We start from the raw sequence: 22,822 nt of genomic DNA on the forward strand, positions 1-22,822 counted from the left end.
TCGCCGCTTCCGCTTCCGGGGCGAGCGGGGAGATGGCGGCGGCCGGTGAGGAAGCGGAGGCGACGGACTGGTAACAGCCCCCGTACCTTCCCCGGTCTCTGCACCCTCCCACGTGCCTGCACCTTCCCGGTCCCCGCACCCCTGCTGTCCCGCACCCCCAGCCCGCCGGAGCCGTCTGACCCCCGCCTGCTCGGTTCCCGCAGGGCGCTGCCGCCGGAGGTGGAGGTGCTGGAGTCCATCTACCTGGAGGAGCTGCAGGTGGCGCGGGGCCTGGGCAGGTACGTCCCGCGTTCCCCATCCCCGGCCCGGCCCGGCCCCGCGCCGCCCTCCTCACCCCGACCTGCCGCTTCTCCAGGTGGGAGCCCTGGGAGATCAGCATCACCCTGCACCCTGCCACGGCCCAGGACCAGGATTCCCAGTACGTGTGCTTCACCCTGGTGCTCTCCGTGCCCCCTCAGGTAGGCTGCCCGCGCCCCCCGCGCCCCTGCACCTCCAAGCCTCGGGCCTCTCCACCTTCCTTGTTGTGCTTTGGGTGTCTCTCTTTTATCCTAGTATCCTGATAAAGCTCCGGAGATCTCCATCAGGAATCCGCGGGGGCTGTCAGATGAGCAAATTCAAAAGTGAGTGCCAGGAGGGTGGAGAGTGGCAATCCTTTCCTCCAGAGATTCAGGAGGATGGACAAGCCTTCTCTAATTCACACGACTTCCTGTGTCTGGTTAACAGATGGATACAGGTCCCTAAATCACTTTGTCCTAAATCTCTCAGGAGCCACTGGTGCTGAATTTGACACAGAGGGGTCCACCTTGTGGTTATTCCCCTGTGGTTCCCCTGAAATGTTATTTGAATCCCTGGGGCCTTGAAAGTTGCTGGTCTTGCCCTGACAGAGGTGGGATTGATCCAAGTCCTTGGGCAGCCCGTTGTTGCATTTGTGCTTTGGCCCTTGGCACAGTGGAATGTGTGCAGAGACCATGGTGCCTGCCAGCAGTACAAGAGGACATGGCTCCCAACAGACCTGCTCAGGGGCTGCCGTCAGATAAACAAAGCCTGGGATTCACCAAAACCAAAGGGTGCTGGGTGAGCTCAAGCTGAGGCCATCAGCAAACCTGCTCCTGCAAGTTCTGTCATAACAAAGGCTTCCTGTGCACTGGCTTGTGGGGAGCCAGGACAGCACGTGAATATGTGTGTGCGTGTGTGCCCATCCTGTGATCCAAGCAAAGCCTGAAGGCCAGTGCTCTCTTTTTTCCTCCTATCATCATGGCAGGATAGCAGGTATGTGGGACAGTGAAAAGGTGTGGCTAAATTTGTGTTAAAGATTTCTGCTGCTTTGCTGTAGGATTTCCCAGACCCTCAGAAGTGTTGCTGAAGCCAGGCTGGGGACAGAGGTGCTCTATGAACTGATCGAGGTGAGAGTGAGGAGATTGGGTGTGACCAGCCACAGACACTGATCTCTGACTTCCCAAGGGGTGGGACATCCCTGAGCCCATGGGCAGGCCAGTGAGTAAAACGTTTGCTTTAATGCTTTCACAGAAGGGAAAAGAGATCCTCACTGACAACAATATTCCTCAAGGACAGTGTGTAATCTGCCTCTATGGATTCCAGGTAGGCATGTGTCTCCTGACCCCACAAACTGACTGGGAAGTTAGGCAAGAGAACAGGAAGTCTGACACTGGGATATCAGCCTGGGGCCAAGATGTACACCAGCAGCCCACTGCCTCCCATTCTGCACAGGGTCCTGCTTAGTGCAATACCTGCTGCTCTTCCCATCAACTTCTAGATAATCTTCTATGGAAAATGGACGTAGGGCAGCGAGAGATGCTGGAGCATCTCCAAAGAAGCATAGGCACTGGGGCTAGTTGATGGTGCATTTCAGGTTCCCTGTGTTGGCTACACCTCACCTTGAGTTCAGCACACAGGTGGTCGGGAGGGACTAGACCATATCCCTGCAGGTGCTGAGGTCTGTGGGGACAGGGGAGCAGGCCTTACCAGATTGCAAGGAAAGTCAACACCTGCCTAGGAAGGAGAACACGTCAGGTGGGAAGATTGCTGGTTACACAGGAACACATACAGAGAAATCAGTCATAAAATCTTTGCATCTTGACATTAGGAGCATTTCTAACATTTGAAACAAGAAGCAGCATCCCAGTAATTGCTGAGGGAGTGGAGGTGCAGCCCAACAGATGATGTTGGGTGGCTCTGCTAGCAGTAGTTCCCCATGGATACCACTGACATGGAAGTGAAAACCCAGCTCAACTGGGTGGTTACACAACTCTTTGCATAGAAATCCTTCAAAGATGCCCTTTTCTCTTGACAGGAGAAAGAAGCCTTCACAAAGACCCAGTGCTACCACTACTTCCACTCCCACTGTCTGGCCCGCTATGCCCAGCACATGGAGGAGGAGATCCTCATGCAGCAGGAGGAGAGAGAGCAGCACCTTGCCCCATCCCCTAAACAGGTACTGGGCCTCCTTCCTTGGCCCCCTGCACAGACCGTTGTAACAGCTGTATCACCCTCTTTGACACGTGGAGCCTGTGCTGAGAATCAACAGGGATTAGATTAAGTTATCTCCAAGGGCCCTTTCTGACCAAACAAGTTGGGTTTATTGGATCTCTGGGTCAGTGCCTGCTCTGTGAGGGGTAAGGGAGTTGCATTTTTAGACTTCCGCAACCACAGAAGTTAGAAAATGGGCTCGCTCCTTCCCAAGTCCTAGTCCTTGAACCCCCCACAACTGTGGGGGGTTGCAGCAGGGTAAACACAAATGACCTGTGTTTTGGGGTGATAATACCTGCCTAGCACATGTTGGAACAGTTGTCAGCTACAGAGCAAACAGCACAGCTGAGTATGGAACAAATCAAAGGCTCCTTTCTACAAACCCTTTCAAAGAATGCTGCCTTGATGACACATTCCACTTCAGAGCAGAAAAAAATACATCCTAGGCTGAAGCTATATGTGTTGACAGGGGTGCTTTGTAAAGCAGTCAGCACAAATCCCAGCATGCCTTATGTGGAGACACCTTCCATAGCAGTTGTTGAGACACCAGGCTGCTTTCATGCTGCTGGAACCCCTCTGGGCTTCCTTACCAGAAGAGTGAAGAAGACGATCCTGTTCCACTTCCAGGGTGGGGTTATGGGGCAGTGCGTGAGCTGGATCACAGACAGGGTTTGCTATCATCTCTTGCCTCCCCACAGGAAGTTGGTGTGCAGTGCCCTGTCTGCCGGGAGACCCTGGTCTACGATCTCTGTGCTCTGAAGGCAGCGCCGCCCCCGCAGCACCCTCTGGTAAGAGATGGGGGCTCACCTGCCCAGCTGTGCCTCCTCAATGGGTGGCTTCAACTGGGACATTGCAATGCATGCACACTCTATCTCAGGTCCTCCTAGATTCCTCATTCAAAGGGCAGCTCACAGAGCAGGTTCAGTTTGATAGCCCTGAGCTGAGCAGATGTGCTGAGGGAGAGGTGATTCTGCCATGGGGAACATCCCTGCACTCACTGGGAAACAATCAGGTCAGGAGAGTGACCTGATGGCAGCTGCTCTGCATCCTGCCCCACAGCAGGATGGCCCAAGGCAGTCATTGCAGAAACAGTGGGTTTGCACTGGGATGCTCGGCTTCTGTCCAGGGATTTCCCATGCATCTGTAGGCCTGGTCAGTGTGGCAGAAGGAAGCAGCTTGCCTGGCACTGTGCAAAGAAGGGTTTGGGGAGTAGCTCCCAGCCCTGCCACTGCCTATCCATGCTAGGTGTTGAAAGAGCCCTTACCCTGCTTTGCTTTCTTCTGCTCAGGAGCCATACAGGCCAGATGCCAAGGTGCTGCAGCACCAGGAAGAACTGCGCCTGATTTTCAAGAGACAGCAAGAGAAAGGGGGAATCATCGACCCCGAGGCAGAGAGGAACCGATATTTCATCAGCCTCCAGGCGGTACGGCACTGGGGGCAGAGAGCTTCTGAGGGGGCTCTGGGCTGCAGGACCAAGCACTGTCATCTGCTGTGGGACACCCCTGTCCTTTTCTTAACCAGTGGCTTTTTACTTTCAGCCTCCAGCTGCTGTGGATACAGGCCAAGCAGCCACTGCCTCTGAGCTGTCGGTGAGTGCCCATGCTGTGGATGTGCCCCAGCCGCCCAGCCAAGCCTCGGCTCCCGAGCCAGCTGGAGTGTCAGAGGCCAGGGTGGAACCCGGGCAGCCTGAGAGGTGTGCTGTGCCCAGAGAGCAACTGAGCAAGAGGGAGAGGCACAGAGGGGAGAGGCCAGGCTCCAGAGGCCGGGGCAGGCAGCTGTGCAGCGGCTCGCAGGAATCAGGAGAGGAAGCCTGTTATCCACTGCACAGCTCCAGGGGGCCCAGGGTTTTCAGCCAGAGAGCAGAGCGTAGACCTGCTGGACGGCACAGCCAGGAGTTTTCAAAGCCTCCCAGTAGAAGCAGGGCTGCTCCCTTGGCTGAAAGAAGGGAGCTGTGCCATGAAGACCCTTCACCAGCAACAGAAACTGTGGACTTGAAAGAGGAGCACCATGACGTGGAGAAATGGAGCACAGAGAAGGGGACTGAGGCCCGGGGCAGGAAAAAGGAAAACCTGATGTTCAACTGCAGTGACCACAAAGCTGCCCCCAACTGGCAGGGCCACCATAGGCCCTGGGATTGTGGAAGGTGGGAGAGGTCCAGAGTTCAGGAGCGTGGTTCCTACCCCAGAGCACCAAGAGGGCGAGGGGTTTTCAGGCCCAGTGGACATCGAGAAGCCCATCTTGAGAAGGAGAGTGGTTCCTAGCAGGAATGATGAGGGGCTGGGCTGGGGGGAAAAAAGGGCTGTTTCTGGAGAGAACAATGAAGGCTCTGATGAAGCAGTAGTAAGCAGATACTGTACCCCCTAGAAGGGGGGAGGCAGATGGCACATGGGACAGCTTGGGACAGGCAGTGTCACCAGGGTATGTGCAGTGTGAGGCATCATGGCATGAGCAGCTGGTTGTTACCAGCATTGGAGAAGTGGAACCTTGACAGATCGTATCAGCCTTGGTCTCAGAGGACCCAGAAGACAGAGGTAGCTTTGGGGACCTGTAGCTATTGTCCCTGTAGGTGAAATGCCAAGAAACATGCACACCTACAGAGCAAAGGGTCTGAGCTCAGCATGGTGCCATGGCAAAGCCAAAGTGTGGCAAGACCTTCCTTGGAAGCCAGTGGAGCTGTGGTGGTGCCAAGTGCCAGGGCAGTATCTTGCAGCTCGGCTCCACTTGCTCTGTCTCCCATTCCTTCTCAGAGCATCTCTTCAACTGCTGGGATTGGCCAGGCAAATCCTTATTACACAGGACATTGCTCAGTCCCAGCCAGGACATCCAAATTAAGCTTAAGTCAATACATTGGCAGGTCACGGCTGTCTGGTGACTAAGGCTTCACCTTGGCTCCTGCTTCTCCAGGAAGCCCATATTTAGCTGGAGCTCCTGCCCTTTCAGCTGCTTTTGTGCAGGCTGAAGCTGATGGGGGGAACCTCAGAAGAGAGTACTCTGCTTTGTAACCTGTATGTGTCAGAATCCCCTTCCAAGGCCAGGCTGTCTCTTAGCACTTCTGACAACCCAGAAGTGAAGTGAAGACATGCCCCAATATTTTGGATACAGCTTACCCTCCTGTAATATTCAAGCTGATGTTGCTTAAATGAGGATTTGCTGTTTAAACTTGGTGAAGTTACATCTGCTGCTGCTCCACAGATGTAAACGGTGTCCCATTTAGAAGCCATGAAGAGTGATCCCAAGCCTCTGAAGTGGGGCAATGCTATTAAATTAATTCATTGGGTCTTCTCCAGAACCTGCTCCCTTTGTTACCTTTGCCCTCTTGCTCCTGTTTGTCACTTTTTGGAGCAAAGGTCTTGATCCCTGGTATTTCTCAATTCCTTCCCCATTCCCTACAACCAGGGCTGAGGCAGAGACCTTCCCCTGGCACTCCTGGGTGGCAGGAGAGCTCCCTGCTTTGCCCGGCTTAGTGTAAGCTCTCTGCCTCACCAGGACAATACTGATTCCTTCACACTTGTTTGTGCCTTGTCCCCCATCTCTTGTGCCCACACACGGGTTGTTAGTGTCTTCCTCCTTCTGCTAAGTGCAAAAATAGCAGTGCTACAATGGACTTGCCTCTATGGATTCATGTGAGATCCCCAGGAAACCAACAGCAGTGTGTGCCAGGAGGGCATTTTCCAGTGTACACGTCTGTCTGGCTGAGCTTTGGCACATGAAAGTTGCACTACCCCCTTTCTTGACTGAGAACTCTTCATCTGCTGCCCTGCTTACTCCATGCCTGGTCTTGAGCTGAAGGGGTTGTTTAAACCTGCTGCTCAAGAACCTTCTGTGCTTAAATTTCCAACACTGGTTTATTTTCAAGCCTAATACTTTAAAATAATCCTTTTTTTTTTTCTCCCTCCTTGGCCTGAGCCTATAGTACCTGTCCTGGGCTGGGTGATCTGAGAGGCAGATGTTGTGCCTTCCTGCGGATGAGGGCTGAGCACTTGTGCCCTGAAGAGAGCCCTAATTTTCCTTCAGTCCTTGTTCAGCTGGTTTCTGGGGGAATGGCCTGCCCACACTTGGGTGAAAAGGCGCAAACTTTACCTGAAATTGGTGCTTGTTCTGCTGCCTCCTGCCTTCACTGGTGAAACTGCTGTGCTCCAAGAAAGGCGTTTGATTGTGTCCTGAAAGAAACATGGAAGATCTCTGCCCCTCACAGCAGCTGAAGCTCCTTGGCTTCCTCTGGTGAGACAGGATTACTTTCAGCAGAAACATCGTGTCATGTTTGGAGCATGGGAATTCAGCTGTGAAAATCAGAGTGAGGACTTGGATAACTTCAATCAAATGCTAGATGTGTTAATGGGAAGGGATTTTTCCCTGGGAATAGTGCTTTAGTAAGGGCCCTCTCTGACTCAGTGTTGTCAGCCTGGAGCCGAGAGCATTTTGCAACAGTATGTGGAAATGAATTTGGGATAAACAAACCAAATCTCCAGGTCAGAAGGGAGGAAGAGAACCTGCACGCTGACTTGGGTCCCCTTGCTTGGTGTCCACCTGTGTCACTCACCTACCTCACAAGGCTGTTGTGAGACTTAACTGGCAAAAGCCCTCAGGCCGGGCAGAAAGGCACTGGCAGCATCTGTAACATTAACACTATTAAAAGCAAGCAGCAAGACATGTTGCGTGTGGTGGCATCAGGTCCCTCTGGCTCCCCCACAAACACTCCCCATCCTCCCAGGCTGCTGTGGGACATGTGCCAGTCACTCACTGGCCAGTTATGACCCCCAGCTTTGAGGGAAGAGGCTGGATCTGAGCAGCCAGCCTCTGCAGGATGGCCAAACACAGGGTTTGAGATGCCAACCAGCAGCATCCTGCTCCTTCACTTGCAGAAACATTTGTGCAGGTCTGGGGTTGCATTAAAGCAGTGCCTATTTGCACCAAAATCCATCCAGGTGCCATTGACTGTGCCCCTGTGTATTGCCATGCGCTCTTGGCCCCACAGGGCAGAGGCAAGAGAAGGGCTAAGCAGTGACCTACAATTTGGGTTTGGCTTGGAATCCACTCCCCCAGCCCAAGCAAGGTGATGCAACCCCCAAAACTGACCACATTAACATAGGACTGACTCTGGGGAAACTGATTTTCAGGATTCTGAAAGAGAGACTGGAAGGGGAGAGCTTTTGGGAAGATCTACTGTAACTGACCAAGGCCTCTCATCTGCCCTCATACAGCTCCAGGGCCCCACATCTCCTTTGGTGGGAAGGGCAATCATGCCCATCTAGGAACAATATCCAAGCAGATCTGTGGCTTGGCATCATAACTCAGCAGGACCAGTAGTGCCAGCCTGGAGCCCAAGGGACAATGAGTTGTCTCTTGGGAGCTGCTTTTTTTCAGGAACACTCTGGAATTGCAGTACTGGCCTTTCCAGGCCCTAGTCAGGAGGGCTGTGGAGCAGCAGCTAGAGGGGCAACTAACAGGAAAATGAACCAGAGAGACAAGAGTTGTGTTGTGCACTTCACAGAGGATATTCACAAACCAGTGAGACCACTGGCCTTTAAAAAGACCAGATGCTTTTAGCAGTGTAGAACCCCAATGTCCTGCCCAAAGGAAATTCCCTTCTGGAACACCTCCAGGCTGACCCATAAGGAAGGGGATTCACACCAGGAGCCTTGGTAGTTTACAGCAATCCCAACATGAGGCACACACTGGTGAGCAGGGCTGGTGCAGTAGCACCCAAGTCTGGGGAGCAGCAAGAGCCGGATTCCCTCCCTTGCTGTGAGGCTGGCAGCTCTGACTCTCCAAAACCAAGGCATAGGAGAGGTAGAGGTCTACAGGTGGGCAGCTTCATGGCATCCCCAGGATGGTCAAATCTTTGTCCCAGTCCTCTCAGTGTCACAAGGGAAAGCTGGCCCCTGTCACAGTAGGCTGGAGCTTATGTTTGAAGTGGCTCCTTCAGGGTCCGTCTTGTAAAGCATGAAGTGGCCTTGCACCTGGGCAGCGCTGATCTGTTTGGAGACTGCCAGTGCCTGCTCCGCGAAGCGCTGGGCTGCAGCCGGGGGCTGCTCGGGGTAGAAGCGCTGGAACATGCAGGCGAGCTGCCAGCGGGAGCAATGGCCCACGTACTGCTTCAGATCCACACGGCCAGGACGCACCAGAGCTGGGTCCAGCCTGTCAGGAGACAAAGGGAAAACCTGATCAAAGCATCTGTTCAGGGTGTGTCCTGCAGGAAGCCCCTATCCACACTAGCGCAGCCCCTGTCCTTTCTGCAAAGTGCCATGCACTGTGAGATGGTAAGAGGGCAAACAGGTTCATCCCTCGGGAGATTGAGAGGAGAAATCAACCCAAAAAGAAAGGAGCGAGCTGGGGAAGGACTGACTCCAAAGGAGGACAAGAATGTCCTGGAAAACAGCTCTGCCCGTCTCTGTCCCATAAGCAACCTCTGAACAAACCCTTAGGCCAGCTCGGTCTGGAGTGAATCAAGCCTGCCACAGCACAGCAGCTGTCCAGGCACCTTGAGCCCAGGCTGCATCCCACCAACCCAGTGGGCTGGCTAGCGCTTCACTCACAGCATGGACACAACCCCAAAACTTGCAACTCCCCACAGGCAGGAAGGTGGTACCACTCCTGAAGGACACAACCATGTTCTGAACAGCAAGTAGGCATCTGAGGCTCCAGCAAAAGTGATCCTGATCAGCAATCAAAGGGTTTGCATCCCAAGGGAGGATGTAGGAAATCTGAACCCCCAGTCTTCATGCTGGAGGATTGAATAAATAAAGCCCAGCAAAAGGGAGCAAGGTTTTCCTGTGCTACCCACCCCGCTCCCTCCCAGCAGCAGCTCTGACCTGTCCACATAGTTGGTGGTCATGAAGACAATCCTGGCTTCTGTGGAGGCCACACCATCCAGCGCATTGAGGAGACCACTGAAGGTCAGGCGCCCCATGCCTTGGTACACAGCCGGGTCTGGGAACAGAGGCGTCTGAGATTGTAGCTGTTGGCCACTAACCCTGCACAGGCTTGTGGGCCACCTTCCTATCACCTGAGGCTTATGCCAAGCTCCCCACTCACTCCTTGCTTGGAGGCTGACCCTCTGCCTAGCTGGCAGCACATTCACCTCCCCTGCCCACACACAACCATGGGAATACAGAGAATGAGAAGGAAAGCCACCTTCTCTGTCATCCTGAAAGTAGCTGGGCAAGAGAAGGACCTTTGCCTGAGGATAAAGGATCCAAATTCCCTTTTACAGCCTAGCCAAAACTGGATAAGTTCCAGTTTAAGCCCTGAGGCCTGAGAGATCCCCCCACTCCTGGTCTCTGCTGGTGCAGTTGAGCAGCCCAGAGTCCAAACATTTTCCAGGTACAGCCACAGAACCTCCCTCCTGCTGCTGTCCCAGGAACAGGGGCAGTGCTCACTCTCAGCAGCAAGGTCCCGGCTGACGAAGGCAGCATCCACATCCTCCAGCAGGATGATGCTCTGCTGCGGTGCTACACTCAGGAGGTGATTGAGCCGGTCATCAGAGAGGCTGTGGTCACTGAGGCTCAGCAGGCAGATACTGTACTCCAGTTCCCCAGCCAGGGCTGTGCTGGAAAGGACACAAACCACAAGGATGAATCACAGTGGGAAAGCCCACAGTCAAGGAAAAATCACATTTCTCCCTTTAGCAGTAAGGGAGAGGGCAGAGGGCTCCTTTCCCAGCAAGGATCAGATCTGAGGGGCAAGTGGAAGCCCCTGTTCAGTCCAGCCATACCATGCAGCACTGTACAAAGCAAGGGCACAAAGGGCTTGTCACCCTGACCTGTCACGGTGCCAGCAGTGCAAATGTTTACAATAGGCACCACACATAAGGCACAGTCCACTCCTGTATTCCAAACCCAAACTCATCCACACCCTCTCATCCAAGACTGCTGTGGCCCAGAGCAGGGAGCTGACAGTACTCACATGAAGCTGCTTTTCCCACATCCAGGAGGACCATAAAGCAGGTAGCCTCTTCGGTAGGGGATGCCTAAGAAGAGAGTGTTATTTTAGGATAACCACCTGGATTGCTCTGTGCTCCCTCCCTCCTGTGGTGCTGTGCTGAGCACACAAAGAGGATACACCTAGGGAAGGTAAGCAGCAGGGAAAAATCTCTCCACAGCCAATTCCAGAGAGGACCATGAGCATCCTTCCCCACCCCACCCCGTACAGAGCCCACCACACCAGAGCCTTGCCTCTTTCACTGTACCACTTGGGGTTGTTGATGAACTCCTTCACGTCCTGAACCAGCCTCTCTGACACACCTTCCTCCAGCACCACGGAGCTGAGGGGCCGCCGGCGGCGGGGGAAGCCGAACTGACGCCACTCTGCTCCCACGGCCGTGTACATGATCGTCCTCCCCTCCTGCTGCTGCAGCGCCAGCTCCCGGGCTGCAGAGAGAGGCAGAGGGGACAGCTGCCAGGGAAGAGGATCTCCCGTGAAGCCCTGGGCATCTCCGGGGAGAAGGCTGTTCCCAGCAGGACCCCACACAGTTGCCCTACAGACCTTCCTGAAGGATATTGAAGAAGATCTCCCGGTCAGTGCCCAGTGCAGTGAAGGTGACAGACTCCCAGGGGGTCCCTGTGTTCAGGTCAAGCATCTGCGTCTCCCGGCTGCGCTCGATGCGAATCCACTTCCTGCGGTACCTGGGGCAGGAAGACAGGTGGGTGTGCAGTGATCCAGCACCACTCAGCTGTGCCTCACCTGGTTCATGCATCAAGAACACTCATCTCATGTAAGGAAATCATTTCACACTGCTCAGTACAGACTGCTCTTGCTACTCGTCATCTTCTGCCCTATCCCAGACCCAGAAAGGAAGCAGGGCCCTCTCCACTGCCTCTACAGGCCCCCCAGTTTGCAAAAGTGAGGCTCAATCCCCAAACTGCTTTCCCCTACCCTCCCTTACCAGATGAAATGATTCCCAAGGCTGGGGACAAAGTCGAACTTGGTGCTGACACGCCCACTTTCATGCTGCAGGTATGATGTCTCAACACTGAGGTGCTGCGTATGCTTGGCATGGTGGGAGACCCAGTTCAGCAGCCATTGGTAGCTCTTATCCTTGCTGGGCACCTCCAAGGTGATCATATAGTGGCGCCTGAAAGCCACCAGCCCAAACTGGGCCCCCTTACGGGCTGCTGCCAGGACTGTGCCCACCCCGACGAGGCCAAACCCAGCCCCGAAATATGGGTTGTCCTTCAGTGCTAAGACAAAGTCAGAAAAGGGCATTGTGAGAGGTTAGGCAGCTCCTTTCCACAGCATTGTTTCTGCACTCCGGCAACAAACCTGTGAGGAAAGACTGAATGGTAGCAAGGAGCAAAACAGATCACCCACAGTTCCCTGCCCTTTATCATGGCCAGGCCTCAAGGTGAAGGGCTGCCTGGCACGTTTGGATTTCCCACATCTGTGCTTATTACCAAGTGTTCCTGCTGGCTGCAGGAACCTTCTCCCTCTCTGCAGGTCACTGGGTGAGCCAAGCAGGAGGGGGCCAGGAGGCTCTTGAAGAAGCACAGGAGCATCTGGAGCTTCCTCAGTAAAAACAAGAAGGCCAGAGTTTTACAGGGTTTTATTATCTGAACAGCTAGAAATCATAAGCACTGCAATTATTTAAGATTTATCGTTTGAAAAAGCTGAAGCAAACCCCAGGCTGAGCCAAGAGCCGGGTCTTTGCTGCTGAGAACGGGCACGGTGGTAGAAGGCACACCTCCATGTCTAGATTATAGCCGCATGCTCCGGGGACCTGAAGCTTCTCCACCTCCCTCCGCAGGTCTGCCATGTACTGGGATCGAGGGGGAGCCTTCCCCGCCAGACGCACAGACACGCTCCGCTCTCTCAGGTACACAATCCCACCTTCACTAGAATAAGGCGTGACCTTCCTCCTTACCAGGGCACAGCGTCCCGTGGGCAGGGTCCCGCAGCCTCCCCCTGCAGGAGCCCCACCCTCCCCTGCAAAAGACCCGTATCCACACAGGCCTTCCCCGCAACAGAGGCCCAGCCCCGGCCGCTCCGCGGAGGATCCCGCGCCGCTCTCGCCCCGCTCCAGCCGGTGCCGCCGCCGCTCACCTGCACCGCGCCGCTTCCGCTCCCGCCCGCGCCGCTTCCGGCCGCACCATAGAGCGGGGCCGGCCGGGCCGGGCAGAGCGGCTGCGCGACAGGCACAAAGGGCGGCGCTCTCGCCGCCCGTCACCACCACCGAGATGTGCCGGGGCAGGGGGACCCGGGGCGGCGGGGACAGCCCGGGCTGAGGGGACTTCGGTGATAGCCCTGGGTAAGGGCCGAGAGGCTGGGGGCACTCGGGGACAGCTCGAGGTGAGGAGTGAGGGGCTGGGAGGGCCGGGAACAGCCTGGGGTGAGGGGCTGGGGGACAGCCCGGGGTGAAAGGCGAGGGGCTGGGGGGAGCCTGGCCCCGCGGGACTCGTGGGGGCACCTGCTGACTGGAGGCTGGGCGTGGCTCTGAGGGTCATCTGGGTCTCTGAGGCCCAGCTGGACCCAGGGAGCAAGCCCTGGGTTTTGGGCTCGGGGAGAACGTATAGGTGTCCTTGCAGTCTTGTCTACCCCGTGACAGAGGGCTTGCCAGCAGCCTGCTTGGGGCACAGCAGAAAGGAGCCAGCGTTGAAACACCCTGCCTCGAGACTGGCTGCTTCCCAAAATCCTCTTGGGCTCTGGGATGTCCCTCATTTAAAGTGCTTTCTTCTGTTTCAGATTGAGAGGTCATCCAGCCCAGCGCCAAGGCAGTGCCCAGTGGCAATGAGCGTGGCAGTGACTGTATCAGAGGGTGCCAGCAGGGAGATGGAGACCCTGTGCTCGGAGCTGCTCCTGCCCACACCGGGAGAGGTGGGAGCCGTGGGAAGCCCTGGTGTGGCCAGCGCTGGTCTGGCTGGGACACCCCCGCTGGCTGCCAGCCAGGACTTGCTGCTGGCAGAGGCATCGATGCCTGGGGAAGGGGCGCACGCTGAAGGAAGCAATGTGGAAATATTCATCGAGGCAGTGGCTGGCAATGTGACACTGAGCAACGCGGCCAGTGCCACAGGTATGGGGAGCAGGGAGTGCAGAATGGGCCCCACTGCAGTCAGCACAGCTAGAGAGGTCTGGCCAGGGTCCCTGTCCCAGGTGCCCTCAGATCTCTGACCCTGCATCATGTGTCTGGTGCTACCATTGAGCACAGATCTGGCACCAGCTGGGTGTGTGGATGGGGAGAGTGACTGTGGGAGTTGCATGCTGCGTGAGGGGGTTGCTGCAGGCTGTCAGCAGGGATCAGGCAGAGATCTCTACCTGAACTACTACCCCCCAGCATGCTTCCCACGTGGGTCCAGTGTGGGCACTGGACATCCTAACAGGAATGGGGCCAGGCCAGCCTCTCATCTCTGCATGCTTCAAAGTGGAGAGGGACAGAACTGGTTATCGTGGCCACCTAGATGGTGGTATTTCCCCTCTTATAGGGGAAGTGATTCCCAAAACGTAATTTGTGGCAAGAGGGATTTATTCTCCTTGTCCAGAGCTGGAACTGAACCACCAGTCCCAAGCTCTGGGCCTGGAAAAAGCTCCTTCTAACGCTCATCCCTTGCTCTCTGCAGAGGTTCTGGTCAAAGTGGTGGAGCTGTACTTTTGTGAGAGGTGTGGCCAGAGCTTCTCAGAGGCCTCCCTGCTGTCCCAGCACCAGTGCCTACTGCTGCCCCCACAAGAGCACCTGGAACTCCCAGAGGCACTGTTGGCTTCTGCCAGCGAGGGCCAGAGTGATCCCAGGGGCTCAGAGCTGCCTGGAGCTAGCACACAGGAGGGCTCTGCTCCCGAGTGCCTGCTGTGCCCTGTCTGCCAGGAGGCGTTTTTGCAGCCTGGCCAACTCAAGGAGCACTTCAAGACCCACCGTGCCCCGTCGGGAGCCCTGCCCTGTCCCGAGAGGGGCTGCCACTTCACCACAGAGGACCGCAAGCAACTGCGCAGTCACTTGCGCCACCTGCATGGGGCCTCCCCCGTGTCCTGTGCCTGCAGGGCCTGCCCGCTGCTCTTCCCCAGCCGCCAGGCCATGGAACAGCACCACCGGACACACCTCCCCTTCCACTGCGGCCACTGCGACTTCATCACAGCCAACGCCAAGCTCTTCTGGCAGCACAGGAAGGGTCACACCACAGAGTCCCCTTCTGAGATGCCCACAACAGGCAACCCCCACAGCCTTGACCAGTGCTGCATCCTGCCATCAGGTATGGCTGGGTGAGGGGTTGGGACCTGTGGGTGCTGCAGAGGCTGGCTGTGTCTGTGCATCCCAGTTACAACTGGAGGAGTGGGGGGTGAAGCTGGAGGGCAGGGAGCCCTGTGTTTGTGCCTCCTTGCAGCACAGTTTGTGCCCTCCATCTCAGCCAGGTGTTTTTTTCTGCATGTGTGTGGGTGTGTGAGAGTGGTTTCCTCTTGCATGGAACATGATGATCTCTTGTCTTTCCCCACTGGAGCAGCATCAGAAGGGCAGGAGGAGCCAGGTGATTGCCACCCTGGCTGGAAAGCCAGCACAGCAGAAACCAGGCCAGCAAAGCCTGCAGGTACTGGGAACAGCTCCTTGAAGGGCCAGAAAGCATCAGCTGGAGAAGAGGACTCGGACAGCAGTGGGGATGAGTCACCAGAGGAGGATGGCGAGAGCCCCTGTGAAGCCGAGGCCAAAGAGGATGGGAAGGCAGCTCCCAAAAAAGTTGGAGTGCCACAGGCACAGCACTTCAAAGGTATGATGCAGGGCCTTACCAGGAGCTGCTCAGGCTTTGTGAACAAGGACTACATCCTCAGGGCTGGCAGGGAAATGTGGCCCAGGTTGGTGGGTGACCTCACATCTCCTGCATGTACCAGTGCACTTGTTCCCCCAGCCTCTGCCCAAGCAAATATGTATCTTCTTTTCCTGTTACACATACTGCCAGGTTTAGGCAAAGGTCTGCCTGGCTTTGGGGACTGGGGCCACGTGGGCAGGCCTGATGTAGGCTGTGCTTTGCCAGTGTTGAGTTGGAAAGAACTCACCTGAAGTGTGCTGGTGCCTTGGGGTGGGGACAGTCTCTCTGAGTAGGTGGTGGCTGTGTGACTGCCCATGTGTATAAATCCTCATCCTGGCACAACTGGATCAGGGACAGAACATCTGCCTGTGTTCTCTTTTCCCTATTAACTGCTCCCCCTTCTTTTTCCCCCAGGGGATGTTGCAGAAGGCTCTGAGTTCCTCTACAAAACCCACATGTGCCCCGAATGCAAGCGGTGCTTCAAAAAGCGGACCCACCTGGTAGAGCACCTCCACCTGCACTTCCCTGACCCCAGCCTGCAGTGTCCCAACTGCCACAAGTACTTCACCAGCAAAAGCAAGCTGAAAATACACATGATGCGGGAGACAGGCGAGAAGGCTCATCGCTGCCCACTCTGCCACTACAGCTCAGTGGAGAAGAATGCTCTCAACCGCCACATGGCCAGCATGCACGAGGACATCTCCAATTTCTACTCTGATGTTTACTCCTGCCCTGTCTGTGAGGAGAAGTTTCGGCTCAGCCAGGCCCTCAAGGAGCACTTGAAGACTCACAAAGCTGAGCCCAAGAGGCTGAGCTGCTTCCACGGGAACTGCAACTACTGTGCAGAGGACCGTAAGGAGTTTGTCCGTCACCTCAAGGATGCTCATGGCATCAAGGCGGTGGAGTGCAAGTACCATGCCTGCTCGCTGCTCTTCGGCACGGCTGAGGCCATGGAGGCTCACCGGAAAACCCACTATGCCTTCCACTGCCAGCAGTGTGACTTCATCTGCTCCAACAAGCACGTTTTCCGCAAGCACAAGAAGCAGGGCCACCCGGGCAGCGAGCAGCTCCAGTGCAGTTTCTGCCCCTATGCCACTTTCAACCCTGTGGAGTTTCATGACCATGTGGGCAAGATGCACGCCAATGAGAAGATCCACAAGTGCACTGAGTGTGCCTTCGCCACAGCGCACAAGCGGGTGCTCATCCGGCACATGCTGTTGCACACTGGTGGGTGTCCCCTGTAGGGGGTCTCAAAAGCCCCTGGGGATGGGGAAGGTGTCTTGTCCTGCCTCTGGGTGGGCAGGGAGGGCTGGGTCAGGGTTCCTGGGTCCCACCACCAGCTTTGCCAGCCCAGGATCACTTGGCTGAAGTTGTTGCATTCTCCCTGCTGAGCTGGTTTCCCTACCATGTTGCTTTATCTGGCTGTCATGCTGAAGGCATTTGTGTGTTGCATGTAGGAGAGAAACCTCACAAGTGTGAGCTCTGCGACTTCACGTGCCGGGATGTGAGCTACCTGTCCAAGCACATGCTGACCCATTCCAACGACAAGAACTTCATGTGCACTGAGTGTGGGTACATCACCAAGTGGAAGCATTACCTGAACGTCCACATGCGCAAGCACACCGGAGATCTCCGGTAAGACTCCCTGCTCCACTGGCTTGGCAGCGTAGTCAGGGCTCCCCAAATCCTGCTCCAGGGGTCTGCTTCTGGCTGCACTGTGTGCCAGACTTTCTCATGTCTGCCCTGCCCTTTCTGGTACATAAGAAATTTGGTTTTTGAACTTACAGAACAGTGCTGTGGAGGCAAAGCTATTTTTGGTGTCACTATGCCACCAAGGAGGTGTATTACCTCAGAGGTGCAACTATGAGCTTCGGTTCATTGCTCTGCTGATGTTTATGGGTCAAGGCCTGTTCAGGACTGCCAAATTATCACCTCCTTTGGGTCTAGCCTGCCTCCAGGGATGCTGGAAGTGCTGTTGGTGTGCACATGTGAGAGTGTGTGTGTCTGACACGGTCACTGTATGGAATACTCAGGGAATCTATCTCCAGTCCTCAGGCAGGGCGTGTAAAGCACCAGCAGTGCCAAGGGCTGCAGCAGGGAGAAATTGCCTGTGGTTAGAGCTGTCTGGATGGCAAAGGTCAGATGTGGCAAACTGAACAGTACCCCCTTCCTGTTTGTCTGGGATGGAGAAGGAGAGCTCAGTGTGCCTGATGAAGCTCCACCTGCCCCAATTCCTCATGCTGTCTGACCGATTCTGCTTGTCCCTGCAGGTACCAGTGTAACCAGTGCTCGTACCGGTGTCACCGTGCTGACCAGCTGAGCAGCCACAAGCTGCGGCACCAGGGTAAAAGCCTGATCTGCGAGGTGTGCGGCTTCGCCTGCAAGCGCAAGTACGAGCTGCAGAAGCACATGCAGGCGAAGCATTCGCAGAACTACCAGGTACCTATCTTCCAGTGCCAGTATTGCACCTACCAGACCAAGTACAAGCAGGCACTGCTGAACCATGAGAACTGCAAGCACACCAAGCAGAAGGAGTTTCGCTGTGCCCTCTGTTCATACTGTACTTTCAGTAACACCAGCCTCTTCTTCCATAAGCGCAAGATTCATGGCTACATTCCTGGTGACAAGGACTGGCTGGAAAATTACGCCAGCAAGGAGCTGGAGATCAGCTCATCTGAGGCACTCTTTGGCTATGAGGTCGGTGCAGCCCTGCATGTGGATGCCAGTTGCCCCCTCACTGGCAAGGAGCAGTGGATGAAGGAGAAGCCATCCCAGGTGGAGTCCCAGGGAGAAGAAAGCTACCAGCAAGTGTTCATGGTGCCCCTCCTTGAGCAGGATGCCACTCCACCAGAGAGCAGCAGTGAGGCAGAGAGAGGTGAGGGAGAGCAGAGCTGTCCTATTGCTGGCAATGCCCTGGAAGATGATTGCATGCAAGGAAATGCTGCCACAGGCTCTACTGAGCTCACTGTTTCTGAAGATGTGGCAGAGAGCTGCACCTTGCACTTAGAGGCACTGAATGTCTCGTCTGACCCTCTCCTGGAGAACTTGACTGGACAAGCCTGTGTGACCCAGCCAGAGCGTGTGGAAATGCTATCCTGCAAGGAGCCTCCTGGAGCCTATGAGATGCTGGGCTCCCAGGATGGCCTTGGCTTGGAGGACAGTGGCAATACACTTGAAGATGTCCCAGACTTTGAGGAAGAGGTAGATGTACAGGAAGACAAGGTGGTGAAGGGCAGTGTAGCGGCAGGAGACAACCAGGGAAAAGACACCCTAAAGGAGGATATGGGCCACCTTGAGGGGTCATGCTCAGACCACCACAAGGTCATGGCACACACTGAGGGGAGAGAGACCAGCCAAGCCAAGCTGCCAGAGGCCTGGCTCAGCATGCTGAAGACACCTGAACAGGGCCACCTGCCTGTCCCAGAGGATGTGCCCACCTCTGGTGACAATGCCAGGGGCAGCTCAGAGTCAGTGCTGAAGGCTCTGCGGAAGCAGGACAAAGAGCAGGCAGAGACACTGGTGCTGGAGGGCAGGGTGCAGATGCTGGTGGTGCAGTCGGAGAGCCAGGTCTTTAAGTGTGAGAAGTGTTCGTACATCACGCGGAAGGAGAAATCCATGTCCCTGCACTCCAAAGCCAGCTGCCAGAGCCGACGGGCCTCGCTTGTGTGCCGTGAGTGTGGCGCCAGCTTTAAGCAGCAGAGGGGACTCAACACCCACCTCCTAAAGAAGTGCCCTGTTCTCCTGAAGAACAACAAGATCCTCAAACCAACCAATCAGGAGGCACCTGGACTGTGCCCACCTGCTGACCAGCCTGGTGATAATGGTACAGAAACAGCAGAGAGTGAGAAGGGAGGCTCAGAGGAGTCTGGGTATGCTGAGAGCCCTTGGGAAGCTGAACTGTTACCTGATAAAACACAAGCAGCAGGCATTCCTTTGACTGGGGCACAGACATCAGGCTGTCATGCCTCTGAGAAATCCCTGCTGGGTGATAGCACAGAGGTGGCAGAAGAGCCTCCCCAGCAAGGAGGTGGGACTGAGCCAGGTGGAGCTGCTAGTGCCTCCGAGCCTGGGAAACCCTCAGAGAAATACCGACTGGAGGGAGGGAAGCTGCACTGCAATGCATGCTCCTTTGTGTGCTCCCGTGTCACCACCATCACCTCCCACGTGGAGGATGGCTGCCGGAACCTGGAGCAGTTCTGGTGCTCCCACTGCCCTGAAACCTTCCGCTCCCAGCGGGCCCTCAAGAGCCATTGTGCTGAAAAGCACATCGTGCATACCGAGGATGAACCCCAAAGGACCGAACTCCCTGAGGGGGACCCACTCCGTCTTGAGAAAGACCAGACCAATGAGCTCCCTCGGGATGCAGCCCCACCAAAAGCCACCCTGCCCAAGAGGAAGCGTTTCTCCTGCCCCACCTGCCCCTTCACCTGCCACCAGGAACGGGCCATGAAGACTCACAAGAAGAGGGGCTGCATTACCCTGGGTGAGTTTCGCTGCACCTCCTGCCCCTTCACCTCCAAGGTGGCCAAAGCCCTGCGGCTGCACCGCAGGCTGCACCGCAAGCATTACAGCAAGCGGCCACAGCTGCAGTGCCGCCAGTGTGAGTTCACCTGCAAGCAGACCCGGTGCCTGCGGCAGCACATCCGCATCAAGCACGAGGGGGTGAAGCCACACAAGTGCCGCTACTGCGAGTTCAGCACCACGCGACGCTACCGCCTGGAGGCCCACCAGTCCCTGCACACCGGCGTGGGGCGCATCGCCTGCGGCATCTGCAGCCAGACCTTCGGCACCAACTCCAAGCTGCGCATCCACCGCCTGCGCGTGCATGAGAAGACACCCACCCATTTCTGCCCGCTCTGCGACTACAGCAGCTACCTGCAGAACGACATCACCCGCCACGTCAACAGCTGCCACCACGGCGAGCTCAACTTTGGCTGCTCCCGCTGTGAGGCTCGCTTCAGTTCTGAGACAGCCCTCAAGCAGCATGTCCTGCGACGGCACGAGGAGAAGGTTTCCTACAGCTGCCCACGCTGTGACTTCATGTGTCACAGTGAGGCCACGCTCAAGTGCCATGTGCAGAAGCAGCACCCACACCTGGAGTGCAGCACCTGCAAGGAGACCTTTGCCACCCGGGAGGCACTGGAGGAGCACAAGACGCAGCATTTCAGCCACCGCTGTGAGCTGTGCAGCTTTGCAGCCAAGGAGCGGCAGCAGCTGGTGCAGCATTACATGGAGAGCCATGAGCCGGCTGCCCCCCAGGACAAACCCCTGCACTGCCCTTTCTGTGACTTTGCCTGCCAGCACCAGCTTGTGTTTGACCAGCACATGAAGGGCCATGGGGGCACCCGCATGTACAAGTGCTCAGACTGTGAGTACACCACCAAGAACAGGCAAAAGATCACATGGCACATCCGCATCCACACTGGTGAGAAACCCTACAAGTGCCACCTCTGTAAATATGCCTGCGCTGACCCCTCACGTCTTAAGGTAAGAGCTCTTCTTGGGAATGTATCCTACTCCATCTACATTGCTTGAGGGGCATCCAGCCACAGGGATATGGGGAAGAATTCCTAAGGGGAGGTTTCATCCTCAGTGTTCAGTGGCTCATACTGAACAGAAATAGGAGTCAAGCAGATAAAAGTCATGTCAGTACAATACATTTCTTCTCTGCTGTTGCAGTTTAAGGGCAAGGGAGACTTTTAACAAAGCAAGAAGGTGGCAGCCATCTTAAGTTCACTTCTTTTCTTGCCAACATCTCTGGCTTTCTCTGGGTGCAGCGTTGCACCATTCAAAGCCAAGTTTGGCTGCTTGCTGGCTTCAGCATACTCTGTGATGCCAGTTAGACAGGGTGCAGGGAAACCTCTAGCTTTCTTGGAAGCAGAGTGTGACCCTGCCCTCATTGCTGTAGGTGATTAGCATCCTGATGCATGGTAAAGGGCTTTTCCTAGAACAGGAAATGTGTGGATGATGGAGGCATAGGGTAATGGAGGGAGAAATAGTCTGGTTTTGCTAAAAGAAGTATTGACTTTTTTAATGGCCAGGCTGAGCTGGAGCCTCCTGGGGCCCGCTGGGACAGGCTGTGCAATGTGCTCAGCTCTGTTGGACTGGGTTTTAATTTGACTCTGCCTTACATATCAAACTGGGGAGCAAAGCCTATGCCATCCACAGGCTGGGACAGAGCACCTCAGCAGTAGAGGAATCTCATCCTGACCCTGGTGTGGATCCCCCTTGCTCATAGCCTGCCAAGAAAGCACACAGCCCTCCTTGTCCCATGCAGCTGGAGATGTCATAACTGTCTTTGAGCCTCTCACTGCCACCCCAAAGCCCTGCACATCCCCAGGGCTGGGGACATGATCTCATCCTGACCCTATCCTCCTGCCCAGTATCACATGCGGATCCACAAGGAGGAGAGGAAATACCTCTGCCCTGACTGCGGCTACAAATGCAAGTGGGTGAACCAGCTCAAGTACCACATGACAAAGCACACAGGTGAGTGCTGCCCACTGAGGACAAGCTGTTGAGCACTGGGGAGGGTGTTGGGGCTGCTCCATGCTTCTTTTTCTGCCAGTGGCCCAGCTGGAGACAGAGGAGGACATTTAGGGGGCAGAACATTATCCTCTGCTAATGGGGTGGGGGCAGTGCTCTCAGGTAGGAGGGAAGTGTGGGTGGCACAGACCACCCACACAAGGCACTATTTGGTGCCTTGGAAATGGGGATCTTGCTGTGCCTGCTAACAAAATGGGATGTAGGGGGAAGTCCCTGGGGACTTATGCTCTGTTACAGGGATGGTGAGACCCGTGGACTGGAGAGCACGGTGCCCCCATCCCGGTGCCATCCCCTTCCCTGTTGCCCAGGCCTGAAGCCATACCGCTGTGACGAGTGCGAGTACTGCACCAACCGCGCAGACGCTCTGCGGGTGCACAAGGAGACACGGCACCAGGAGGCCCGTTCCTTCATCTGTGAGCAGTGTGGCAAGGCCTTCAAGACGCGCTTTCTCCTCAAGACTCACCTGAAGAAGCACAGCGAGGAGAAGCCCTATGTGTGCAACGCCTGCGGCCGGGCTTTCCGCTGGGCAGCTGGCCTGCGCCACCACTACCTGACGCACACCAACGAGCACCCCTTCTTCTGCCGCTACTGCCCCTACAAGGCCAAGCAGAAGTTCCAGGTCATCAAACACATCCAGCGGCATCACCCTGAGCACAGGGCTGTTGACCCTAGCCAGGGTGTGGGAAAGGACCCCAGCACACACACTGTCCACCTTCACAGCGTGCAGAGGGAGAGCCAGGCCAAGGAGGCCCCCAGGATGGAGGAGGAAGGAGAGCGCCCTGCAGAGAAGGATGGCACACCACAGTGAGGCTGAATCCCAACTCCTTTAAGGCACTGGTGGTGGCACTGACCTGCTGTAGAAATGTATGTGTGTGTATATACAGGCATATATGTATATGGGTTGTAAAATACACAACTGCATAAAAGGAATTGCTCAGTTCCTTTTAATACCATTTCTTTGTGCTGCTTGGAACCCCTGTGTGAACAGTGGGCCAAGTGCCCACAGGGAAGAAGCACAAACCCAAGCTCAGCTCCTCATCTCTCCCCAGCACCACTGCACCCAGACA

At 55.8% G+C, this 22,822-nt stretch overlaps 2 protein-coding genes across 7 annotated transcripts; one reads left to right on the forward strand and one right to left on the reverse strand.

Annotated features, from left to right (window-relative positions):
- Positions 1-7: 7 nt before the first annotated feature.
- LOC128809807 (zinc finger protein 142-like) lies at positions 8-22,679 on the forward strand. 5 transcript variants are annotated; one of them, XM_053982112.1, is made up of 19 exons: positions 8-70; positions 204-278; positions 356-458; positions 553-620; positions 1,313-1,403; positions 1,528-1,599; positions 2,312-2,452; positions 3,186-3,275; positions 3,776-3,910; positions 4,026-4,076; positions 12,230-12,298; positions 13,165-13,492; positions 14,037-14,660; positions 14,910-15,170; positions 15,624-16,436; positions 16,667-16,844; positions 17,480-20,696; positions 21,593-21,698; positions 22,064-22,679. In XM_053982112.1, exons 1-19 carry the CDS (start codon positions 33-35, stop codon positions 22,561-22,563), a joined length of 6,960 nt encoding a protein of 2,319 aa, XP_053838087.1. In that variant the 5' UTR covers positions 8-32; the 3' UTR covers positions 22,564-22,679. The 5 variants fall into 5 exon arrangements, with proteins under 5 accessions (XP_053838087.1, XP_053838088.1, XP_053838089.1 ...); XM_053982113.1 differs by having other exon boundaries at positions 1,334-1,403; XM_053982114.1 differs by lacking the exon at positions 22,064-22,679 and having other exon boundaries at positions 21,378-21,595.
- LOC128809810 (mitochondrial chaperone BCS1) lies at positions 7,959-12,423 on the reverse strand. Of its 2 annotated transcripts, none has more exons than XM_053982123.1 (8): positions 12,347-12,423; positions 11,372-11,748; positions 10,972-11,111; positions 10,662-10,856; positions 10,393-10,456; positions 9,867-10,036; positions 9,300-9,417; positions 7,959-8,625 (listed from the first exon to the last, which is right to left on the reverse strand). In XM_053982123.1, exons 2-8 carry the CDS (start codon positions 11,689-11,691, stop codon positions 8,373-8,375), a joined length of 1,260 nt encoding a protein of 419 aa, XP_053838098.1. In that variant the 5' UTR covers positions 11,692-11,748; positions 12,347-12,423; the 3' UTR covers positions 7,959-8,372. The 2 variants fall into 2 exon arrangements, with proteins under 2 accessions (XP_053838098.1, XP_053838097.1); XM_053982122.1 differs by lacking the exon at positions 12,347-12,423 and adding an exon at positions 11,880-12,239.
- Positions 22,680-22,822: the final 143 nt, after the last annotated feature.

This window comes from Vidua macroura, chromosome 7 (assembly GCF_024509145.1).
Source record: "Vidua macroura isolate BioBank_ID:100142 chromosome 7, ASM2450914v1, whole genome shotgun sequence".
Classification (NCBI taxonomy): domain Eukaryota; kingdom Metazoa; phylum Chordata; class Aves; order Passeriformes; family Viduidae; genus Vidua; species Vidua macroura.